This window comes from Carex rostrata, chromosome 34, assembly GCF_964058835.1.
Source record: "Carex rostrata chromosome 34, lpCarRost1.2, whole genome shotgun sequence".
NCBI lineage: Eukaryota > Viridiplantae > Streptophyta > Magnoliopsida > Poales > Cyperaceae > Carex > Carex rostrata.
In genome coordinates this window covers 4,532,365-4,544,355 of record NC_135951.1, presented here as the reverse complement: position 1 = coordinate 4,544,355, position 11,991 = coordinate 4,532,365, and the positions used below count along the sequence as shown (strand labels likewise).

Genomic DNA, 11,991 nt, shown 5'->3' with positions numbered 1-11,991 from the left:
CTACTAAATTTAAAAAATAATGTAAATTTGGTCTCCAAGCACAATTTAATATGAAAATTAACATGAACAGTTTGGATCGATGTTTTGAACTTTGAAATTGCAAAATACGAGTATGAAGTAAAACACTCGCTTTACTTCGTGAAGCACCGTAGCCCAACTCTCTATATATATATGTTAGATATGCGGTCATTATAACCACATCTTATAATATTCATGTACAAACAAATAAATATAAACAAACACACAATGTATGCCCATCATCAGCAAGCTAGCGCATATAATTAAATAAACCGTAACCATATCTTTCTTCCTCATAATTTGTTTCATCTCTCTCTCCTCATTTGTTTTCTCTTTGTTTTTTGAGGTTTAAAACTAAAGATAAAAGCAGAAATGGAACTACTACTTGCACTTGCACTACCTTGTCTTCTCCTACTACTCGTGCTCTCCCTTCGATTCCTCCAGAAGAAAGCTACACATAATTCTAAATCTAACCTCCCTCCAGGCCCTCAGACCTTGCCATTTATTGGAAGTCTACACCACCTAGTAACTGCCACTTTGCCACATCATGTCCTGCGTGATCTTGCCCAGTTACATGGACCCGTTATGCTCCTTCGTGCCGGCCAGACAAACCTCATTGTCCTCACTTCTCGAGAAGCTGCAAAAGAGGTGACTACTTTAATTTTGTAGCTGATCATTTTAATTATTTTATGAATGAGCTATGCTATATATAGTACTTGCTATGCATATAGTGCACATTGGTATGTACTTTGAATCAATACTTCTGTTTACAAAGTTCAAATAATTAATCTGTTTAACATGCATGATTCTCATATAAAAAATGTACTTGTAGATCAAATTTTATATTTTTTTCATAGAAGGCAAACTGGGCCGAGTTGGACCAGAATTGGATCGGAATTGGACCAGACCAAGCCAATTCCAGTCCGAGTCCTATGATTTAGACCGATTCTCAAACTTATGAACCGGATTGAGCTCTAGCTTGGCTTGACGTTTTTGGTGAAAATCATTATCCTTTTGTACTTCTATTCAAGGAAGATAATGGTGCTCGAAGAAATTGAAGATGTCTGTGTTAGAAGGAAGAATCATTAACTTATTGTTTCGAATAAACTTGGTGCAATACTTTTTACTATGATAAATTTAAAGTTTCTAGTGGTTCATGGTGATCAACCTTGACCATTTTAAATCTGAACGCAATAATTTGGAAGTTTCAAATGTGAGATTGACTCTTAGACTCTTAGTCTCTCAATAATTATCGCAATGTTGAATAAACATATAAATTATTCCTATTTTTTATACTTCTTTGTTTCTCTCCATTTTGTTTGTTAATCGGCACCTCCATTTTGGTCTTTTTTTTTCTAATATATATTTTTCCTTTACGGTTTCCTTTTTCGTTTTTCCTCTTTGGTTTATTTTTCTTTATTATTTTTCTATTTTTCTTTTCTCAGGGGTCAACAAGTGGACTTAACATTATTTGGGGACCAATTATTTTTTTACAATTTTTGTTTTATTTTTATTACAAAACAAGCTTAATTATGATAATCAAAATCCGAGTTTCTGATCCGATTCGGTCGATTCTAACCTATTCATCAAATTCTGATTCCACGGTCAAGTAACTTATTATGATTCTGATTTCGATTCCGATTTTGCCTTCTATACGTTTTTTTGCTATTTTTTTAAGATACATAAAGACGGTTTTGGAATCATCTTCCCACGTTGTGTTGGCACAAGTCGTCGTCGAGTTTTCTTCTCTTGACGGATCACCTGAGGAGCTACATATCCTTGGGCAAACTCCCGTCCTATAGTCTTCTCCACAACAGTGACACTCTTGTGTGTCGTCTCATCATCATTAACCTCCGTGATGATGGCCTCCAACTCAGTGCTTTCTTCTGACTTCTCCTCATCAGTCACTGCACAACTCACAACTATGATTTCCTTTTCGACCGGTTCTTCAATTGGTTTTTCTTTTAATCGGGTGAAACCAAAAAAAAAAAAATCTTCAATTGGTTCGTTTGGCAAGTCTTAGTATAGGTTCGTTTGAGGCATAGTTGATCCTTTTTTATTTTCATTTTTTTTAAAAGCAAAGAATAAAAGGATTAAATTATGTAAAATGATATCAACATAATTATTTGACAAATTATTTTTTTTTAATTACCAAGGTCTTTCTATTTTTTAGAGAATGATAAGATTTGTCACAAAAAAAAAAAATCTAACTTTCAGATTTGGTTCGGCCGATTCTGACCGACACTTGATTCTGATTCAATGATGAAGAGACCGATTATGATTCCAATTTTGATTTTACGAATCAAGAATACATCTAATAATATTTTTCTTGAAAATTCGAACTTGGGAAAATCCCTTCATAACATCCATGTGCTTTTCTTTTTGCATAATCCCAATTAGTAAATCTGCAGGGTTTAATTAGGGACGGTATGAAGATTATTATTAACTAACAAACATAATTTCAGCTAATTACAAAAATTTGATATGTTTTTATATTTGTGTCATTATATTTGTGTGTTATATTGGAGGAAAATTATATGTTTTAACTTTTAACATTGATGCATACAAACTGCATATATATAGGCGATGCAAACACAGGATGCAAACCTTGCGAACCGCCCTGCGCTATATGCAGCAAATGGTCTCTTCTATGGTACCACAGATATTGGTTTCTCAAATGGCCCCTACTGGCGCCAGATGCGTCGAATTTGTGCCAGTGAACTCTTTAGTTCAAAACAGCTGAAATTTTTCTCCTCAATTTGGAAAGAAGAGATCAATTCCCTGTTGAAGAGCTTCAGTTTAGTTTCTGGTAAATCACAAGTCAATTTGAGTGCATGGACATATCAGCTTTCAAACAATATTATCATTCGCGCAGCATTTGGAGGAAAAATTAAAATGAGAGAAGTGTATTTGGAGGCATTACAAGAGGAAATGGAGCTCTTGTCTGGGTTCAACCTATCAGATCTCTTTCCATCATTGAGTTGGTTGGATGTCAAGATGAGAAGAAGATTTGCGAGAGTCCATCGGTAACATTCAATAGATGAACTTAATATATTTCCACATTAATTCCTGGCTGGTTTTCTTCTTAATTATTCTTTAATGTTTTCTTCAAGGTTCTGAAACTCGGAATCGGAATCGGAATCGGATTTTTGACCGCCGAGTCAGAATCGGATGAATCAGCCGGAATCGGAAGAATCGGATCAGTAACTCGGGTTTTTTTGGCAGAACCCTTGTTTTGTAGCCAAAAAATAAGAAAAAAATTCATAAAAATAATTTGTAAAAAAACTATGTTAATTAAGACAATATTACACTCACATAATTTACTAATTATATAATGTATTACAAACATTACAAATAGAACACACTTAAGAAAGAAAATTCGTTACCATCGTGAAACTTAAGAAAGAAAATGAACCAAATTAATTCAATTCGTGAAAATAAATAAATATATTGAGTTCTAATTAGGAAATAAAAATACGAATCTCTCGTACTAATAAAAATTATAAAAGTTACAAATCTCGTTAATAATGAATTATATAGCCAAATTAGATATTTATATGCATATATGAATATTATAACGAAAATTTTCTTTTCAAACCAATTTAGTTGGAAACCCCATTTTAATTCTGGATTTATCTTAACCCTTGGATCTCATCATAGCACGGATCTTGAAGTCATCTCAACCTTTGATTTTGAATTAGATGAGTTCATATTGAAATTCTGAATTTTTTTGAACCTTTGGATTAAATCAAGCACAAATCCTAAAGCAATCTCACCCTTTGATCTTTGAATGGAATTGAAAATGGGGAATAAGCTCCATTGAGTTAAAATTTCGGGTCCATGACCCATTTCTCTTTTCCTTTCTCTGCCGACGGGCCCCACAGACCCCCTTTCTTCCTTTTCCCTTCTCCTTCTCCCTTTCACGCAAGAGTGGTCTCTCTCTCTCCTTCTCTGCCACTGAGCACGGGGCCCACTCCGCCTTCCCTCTCTCTTTTCCTTCCTGCCAGGAGAAAGAAACGACGGGATTTGATTTCCCCGCTCTCGCCTCTATGCCGTACGAGCCCGTCTCGTCGGCTGTTGGCAGAATCGGCCGATTCTACACTGTTCAACCCGTTTTTTCCTCCAAAACCCGATTCTTCTCTTCTCCTCAGCACAACTCAGCCTACGATAATCGGACAAAACTCGCACAGGTTAGTGAGAATCGGGCAAAATCGGGTAAAACTCGACTGACTCGGCCGAAAAAATCGGAAATCTCGGCTAACTCGGCACTGTTCATCCGAGTTTTGCCGAAAAACTCGCACGGGCGCGAGAATCGGGTAAAACTCGGCTCGGACACCGCCGATTCCGAGTCGACTCGGCCGAGTCAACTCGGAATCGGCCGATTTTCGGAACCATGGTTTTCTTCTTAATTAATACATATATGTAGAAAATTGAATTTGGTACTAGAGGAGATTGTACAGGAGCATTTGAAGAATCGACAACAACAGAAGAATTCAAAAAGAGGAGAGGAAGAGATTGAATATGATTTCGTCGATGCCCTTATTGATATAAAGGAATGTGGTGACTTGGAGGTGCCTATCACTATGGACAACATAAAAGCTATTATCTTGGTATATATATCCACATATATGCGCTTGCCTGATTGACATTAATTTTTGTTGTGTGTATGTAGGAAATGATGCATGTACTCTTAATTTATTCAGGATATATTTAATGGAGGAACTGAAACAACAGCAACAACAATTACATGGGCCATGGCAGAACTAATTAAGCACCCTGATGTAATGGCAAAGGCACAAACAGAGATAAGGCAATTAGCTTCAAAAAGTAGTGATGAGAATACCAATACAAATAGCCTCAGTTATCTGCAATTAGTCATCAAAGAAACCCTGAGAATGCACCCTCCGGCGCCATTTTTATTGCCACGACTATGCAAGGAGAGTTGCCAGATACTTGGCTACACAATTCCCACTGGGGCCCGCATGGTAATCAATGCATGGGCCCTGGGAAGACACCCCGAGTACTGGAACGATCCAGATGAATTCAAACCGGAGAGGTTTGAAACATCTGGTATTGACTTTAAAGGGCAGAATTTTGAGTTTGTGCCATTTGGTGCCGGGAGGAGGATTTGTCCTGGACTTAAGCTTGGTAAGACTGTGGTGGAGCTGGCTCTGACTAGTCTGTTGCTGCACTTTGATTGGCAACTACCTGACGGGATGAAGCTAGAGGATGTGGACATGACAGAGAGATTTGGACTTGCCGCTGCCAAAAAGAAGCCTCTGTATTTGGTACCAACATTGCGTGTACCTTTGTCTGATATTTAGACTTTAGATATCCAAGAAACTCGATTTGCTCAATGTGATATCTGTAATTGATAAGATGTGTATTTTTTTTTTTTAAAAATACTGTATTAATTAAAATGTATTGAAGTAATTGCACTGGTAATCCGAGAGGCTTGCATGTATGGCAGAGTTTGATTTTCCAATAAAAATGTGTGATTTTCCTACAATATATAGTAGTAAATTATGGTCATACGAATATATGTGATCTGTTTCTCATCTAGCAAGTACTTGGGAAAAGTTCTGTGCTCAAGAGAGAGAGAGAGAGAGAGAGAGAGAGTAGAACTATGGTGTTCTTAAGTTCATAAAGTTTTTTTATGAACTCAACTTTAAAACATATCAAATTGGCTTCGAATGATGAATATGAACTGTTGAAATTCATTTACCTTACGAGTGATGCGTCTACATGCAAAAAAAAATTAGGGGAGTGCTATACTGAGGGCATCTTTTCTAATTTTGAGAGCTAAGAGAATTTTTTTCTCAAAATACCGATTTTGTCCTTCCACCCTCTCTCTAATCCAATTAATAAGAGAACTATTAAAGGAAATAATTAGAATTCCCTTATCTTCTACCGATGATATATGGAATGGATTACACTTTCTTCTTCATATATACTCTTACAATTTCTGTTTCTATGCTCTCTTATTAATCTTTCAGTGTGAAACTGAACCAAACCAAAGTTCAAGTCAATTGATCCACAATATCACATACTACTAAACTACAAGTCAAATTATATATGCAAAGATAAAAGGCTACCAATTGATGTGCTAAATTATATATGCAACATTAATGCAGTCTTCACAGAAACTAATTATTCTGTGCATTTATGTATCCAACATTCCGATGGCTGTTCTTTAGGATGAAATTCTTTTACCATTACTGGTACACGTACAGTGGTCGTGGATATATAGTACATGTAAATACTGTGATTCTTGATTGATATATTAAAAAAAACGAACAAAAAACTGTCATATTACAAAAGTTGTATCTTTCGTCAGGAGCTGTACAAATAGGTTGGACTAATAAGGTGTACTTTTTGCTTTTGCTGTAAGCGGGTTACTGTAGTTGGGTTTTGTTGTACCGATTGTAATTGTCTAACTAAGCATGTTGCACCTATTGCAGCATTCTTTTACATTTCAATGAAAAAAAAAATAGAGAGGAGAGAGTTGTCGAGCATGCATATGTTGTACTATTGTAGCACTCTTTTGTCACTTGGCTTTACATTTTTAACTTTTGTTGGTGCTAATTTAATTGTTTTTCATTATAAAATTTGTATGAAATATTTATATTATTACATGATTATTTATGTTGTCACTAATTTTAAATTTGTCATGTCTATGCTGTTGTCTTTACCGACATTTCAGTTTGCAAATATGCTGTCTTTAGCTGCATACAAAAATAAATTTCAACGCTTATAAAATTTCATGCTCTCTCACAATTTTTGTTTATTATGACATGTACTTAACTAAAATACTAAATAGGCAATCCCATTTATCTTTCATCATTCTTTTTTAAGATATAAATAAATATAATTGTTTCCTTTTATGTACACCGTATATATATTAATGAATCTATGCATATTTAGAAATAAAAAGATGTGAATATTAAAGAGTAAGGGTAAATTGGGTATTGAAATGAAAAATATTCTGTCAGCTCTCAAAATTACAAAAGATGCGCTTAGTATAGCGCTCCCCAAAAAATTAACTTTCGAATTAATTTAGTATAAAGTCAAACGGTCAAAATTAGAAGGTTTATAAATTAATTTTAATGCATTCATTTTTGGATTTTTTTTTTTTTTTTTTTTTACCACTTGTCTCTATACAAAATTAAGGAAAATTTAAAATTTTCGCATGTAGACGCATCACTCGTAAGGTGGATGGATTTCAATAATTTGAATTCATCATTTGAAGCCAATCTAATAGATTTTTAGAGTTAAGTTCACAAAGAGACTTTGTGAACTTGGAAACACCCTAGTTCTACTCTATATATATGAAGAGGAGGGATCCACTTACACATTTTTTTGGTGACACTAAATTATACTCTACATTTTTAAATTTTTCAAAGTTCAAACAGTTGATCCAAATCGTTCATCATGATGGATATATTAAAATGTGCTTGCAGATCAAAATTTATATTTTTATGAATTTTTTACTATTTATTAAATATTTTATAACATTATTGTTTTTTTATCATTGAATTTTTGTACCCATCTTAATAAATAGTAAAAAAAATTAAAAAAAAATGTAAAATTTGATATGCATGTACATTTTAATATATCCATCATCTTGAATGGTTTCAAATCGATTGTTTGAACTTTAAAATTGTAGGATATAATCTAATGTCATCAAAAAAGATTGTAAGTGGATCCCTTCTCATGCAATCTATGTGTGTATTTTTTTTTTTAAAACTGTATTAATTAAAATATATTGAAGTAATTGCACTGGTAATCCGAGGGGCTTGCATGTATGGCAGAGTTTGATTTTCCAATAAAAATGTGTGATTTTCCTACAATATATAGTAGTAATTTATGGTTATACGAATATATGTGATCTGTTTCTCATCTAGCAAGTACTTGGGAAAAGTTCTGTGCTAAAAATTATAAATATATATAGAGAGAGAGAGCAAAACTAGGGTGTGATATGCTCACCAAAAGAGGTTGGTGAGTACACCTCTAAAAGACTATCGGATTGACTTTGAACTATGAATCCAAACCGTTGAAATCCAAGTACTTCATGAGTGATGCATGTACATGCAAAAATTTTAAAGTTTCGAATTCATTTAGTGCATGATCAAACGGTCAAAAAAATGTTGAAAAATTAATACATAAAACAATTGTAAAAATAACTTATAAAATGTTCAAAATTTTGACCGCTTGACAATGTACTCAATGAATTCAAAACTTTAAAAAAATTGCATATACATGTATCACTCACGACGTACTTGGATTTTAACGGTTTGGATTTGTACTTCGAAGTCAATCCGATAGTCTTTTGGAGATGTGCTCACCAACACCTTTTGGAGAGCACATCACACCCTAGTTTTGCTCTCTCTATATATATAGAGAGAGAGAGAGAGAGAGAGAGTAGAACTATGGTGTTCTTAAGTTCAAAAAGTTTCTTTGTGAACTCAACTTTGAAACATATCAGATTGGCTTCAAATGATGAATCTAAACTGTTGAAGTTCATTTACCTTATGAGTGATGTGTCTACATCCGAAAATTTTTAACTTTTGAATTAATGTAGTATAAAGTCAAGCGGTCAAAATTAGAAGGTTTATAAATTAATTTTAATGCATTCATTTTTGAGTTTTTTTTTTACCACTTGACTCTCTACAAAATTAATTTTAAAATTTAAAATTTTCACATGTAGACGCATCACTGTTGTGAAATTTAGGGGTATTTATTTTGGACTAATTATCACGCAAATGCTTTAAATTTATAAACCTAAAGACACAAAGTAGATCAATTGCAAGCGCACAATCTATCATTGTAGTAATGAGGTATCGATCCAAACACTAAGGCAATTATATTTTTTACTTAAACTAAATTAAAACTAAATTAATTGCAAGTAATTAAAATGGGGAGGTTTTGTTGCAAATTAACTAAGTGTGGGTTCAATACCCAAAGTTGTTTGTTTGTAACAAGAAATGAAATCAAATGCAAATAAAAAGGTGCTTGTAAATCAAGATAACGAGGTCTAAGGGTTTTTAATCTACAATCACTTAGTCAATTTATTTACTTTTGGAGTTCTCTAAATTCATGTCATGTTCTTGATGGAAATTCTAATTCCTACAACTACCTTTCATAATTCATGGATCCATGTTAATGTACCTTTTAATTAGGGCTCTCATCCACCTAATTGGGTTATTTAATATGAAACATATACTACTATTACTTGGTACAATATTTGGTTTCGGGGGTAGATTGAGAATTCACCTGTATCTACCATCCTAAGGTCATTTGTGTACAATGAAATGGTATCTTTTTCATCATACACCCTAAATGCTAAAGTACTGTCACTACCCTAACAAGACTCGATTACTAAATCACAAATCATGCATGACTCACAAATATATGAAATAAAACCAAACATCAAGACAACCTAACACAAGTTCATGCTACAACCTAAGCCCTTAGAGAGGAAATTAGCCTCTCATGGGTGCAATAATAATAACATCCATGATAGAAAACAAAGAATTCATACAAGTAAAATCAAGAAAATAATAAGAGAAATAGAATACACCAATTCCCAAGTTATGCCTCATTTCTTCTTTGCAAGCTCCTCGAGATTTGCCAAGTTCTTAAATCCTTTGCGTCTTTGATTCACTTGAGAGATGAGATGGATGGAGCAGGAGTTTAGGGTTTCAATCGAGTAAATTTTTGGTATCAAAGATGAGTCTCCAGATAGCTGCCTGCTACCTTTTATAACCAAATTCGTGACTTGGGGAACAATCAGGCAAAATCTGGAAGTGAATCGAGCGAAGATTGCACAAAATCTGCCAAAGATATGGCTAGTGCGGCCCAGGGTGCGGCCTAGGCAGGCCGCACAGCCGGCTGCACTGTGAGGAGAGATGGAGCCCGTGCGGGTGAGGGAGGCCGCACCTTCACCCGCAAAAGCCCTCTGACTTGGATGGGGTATCTTCTGATGAGGTGTGCGGGTAGTGGTGCGGGTTTTGGCCGCACCAAGTGTTTTGTGCTATCTTCTGGGCTTCTGAGAGGTGTGCGGGTCAGCCAAGCCGCACCTTAGGCCGCACTACCATGTCCATTTTGCCTAATAGGCACCTCCAAGTCGTCGCAGCATTCAATTCCTTTACCTTGATCAATTCATGGATGAAATCATAATCAATCTCTTCCTCCCCTCTTTTCTTTTCACAATGTTCTCGTGTACCATATCCATTTTGCTACATGTATTACTAATTAACATATGTATGCGTCTCATTTTGCTACATGTATTAAAGATAAGAGGAAATAAAACCAGCTGGAATCCATGATGATAGCAAATTAAGTTCATCACTGTACTTAATTGTACCGGTGGAGTCTCGCACTAACACTTCTTCTCATATTCACATGCAACCAACTTAATGATGGAAAGAGATCAGATATACAGAACCCAGATGCTGACCTCTCAACATATTATATATATAGAGTAGAACTAGGGTGTTCTTAAGTTCGCCAAGTCCTTTGGTGAACTCAAGTCTAAAACCCGTCAAATCGGCTTCAAATGACGAATTCGAACCGTTGAAAACCACCTACCTTACGAGTGATGGCATCTACATGTGAAAATTTTAAACATTCGAATTAGTTTCATATAAAGTCAATTGGTCAAAATTAGAAGGTTAATAAATTAATTTTAATGCATTCATTTTTTGAACGTTTTTTGACCGCTTAACTTTATACTAAATAAATTTGAATGTTTAAAATTGCATACGTAGACGCATCACTCGTAAGATGGGTGGATTTTAACGGTTCGAATTCATCATTTAAAGCCGATTTGACGGATTTTAGACTTGAGTTCACCAAGGGTCTTGGTGAACTTAAGAACACCCTAGTTCTACGTACTCTCTCTCTCTCTCTCTCTCTCTCTCTCTCTCTCTCTCTCTCTATATATATATATATATAGAGAGAGAGAGAGAGAGAGGTTGGCTAGTATCAAAACGTTTGTTCCGGAGCCGTGGTGCAACCAATTGGTTTTCCGATTTTCAAAGTTCAAACGGTCGATCCAAACCGTTATATGTGATTCCTATATTAAAATGTGCTTGGAGACCAAATTTTATATTTTTTTGGAGTTTGTTTACTATTTATTAAGTCAATTTTAAACTCGTTGGTTTTAATAAATAGTGAAAAGATTTCTGGATCATTGTTAGATTTTAAAACAAGCTTAATCAATAGTTGAAAATTTCAAATAATTGTAAAATTTGGTCTCTAGGCACATTTTATTATAGATTGAATGTTGAACAGTTTGGATCGACTATTTAGAGTTTAAAAATGTAAAAACCAAAGCGTTTGTTCAGCCTAGGAAGAAACAGTTTGACTTCAAAAAGACACATGTATATATAGAGTTGGGTTACGGTGCTTCATAAAGTAGAACGAGTGTTTTACTTCACATCTATATCATCAATTTTGAAATTCAAAAAGTCAATCTAAACCGTTCAAAATGATCTTTGTATTGAAATATGCTTGAAAACCAAATTTTACAATTTAAGAAATTTATTACTATTTTTTATAATTTTTTAAAATTATTGTTTTTCAGAAAATTGTGGACCATAAAAAATTAGTGATTTTAAAAAATTTGAAAAAACTACTAAATTTAAAAAAATATATAAAATTTTGTTTCCAAGCTCAATTTAATATGGAAATCAATATAAACGGTTTGGATCGACGTTTTGAACTTTAAAATCGCAAAATACGAGTATGAAGTAAAACACTCGCTTTACTTCGTCAAAGCCCAACTCTCATATATATATATATGTATGTTAGATATGCGGTCATTATAACCACATCTTATAATATTCATGTACAAACAAATAAATATAAACAAACACACAATGTATGCCCATCATCAGCTAGCTAGCGCATATAATTAAATAAACCGTAACCATATCTTTCGTCCTCATAATTTGTTTCATCTCTCTCTCC

At 34.1% G+C, this 11,991-nt stretch overlaps 1 protein-coding gene across 1 annotated transcript; it reads left to right on the top strand.

Annotated features, from left to right (window-relative positions):
* The first annotated feature begins 357 nt into the window (after positions 1–357).
* Positions 358–5,525, top strand: LOC144549223 (desmethyl-deoxy-podophyllotoxin synthase-like). Its single transcript, XM_078297952.1, has 4 exons — positions 358–666; positions 2,602–3,044; positions 4,445–4,628; positions 4,722–5,525. The coding sequence occupies exons 1-4, from the start codon at positions 391–393 to the stop codon at positions 5,340–5,342; spliced, it is 1,524 nt and encodes a 507-aa protein (XP_078154078.1). The 5' UTR covers positions 358–390; the 3' UTR covers positions 5,343–5,525.
* The last annotated feature ends 6,466 nt before the right edge of the window (positions 5,526–11,991 follow it).

Bases quoted from the DNA above. Each gene is read 5' to 3' on its own strand.
- LOC144549223 (XM_078297952.1), top strand. From the start codon at position 391: ATGGAACTACTACTTGCACTTGCACTACCTTGTCTTCTCCTACTACTC. The intron at 667-2,601 runs GTGACTACTTTA...GCATATATATAG, and splicing joins CTCGAGAAGCTGCAAAAGAG to GCGATGCAAACACAGGATGC. The intron at 4,629-4,721 runs GTATATATATCC...TAATTTATTCAG, and splicing joins ACATAAAAGCTATTATCTTG to GATATATTTAATGGAGGAAC.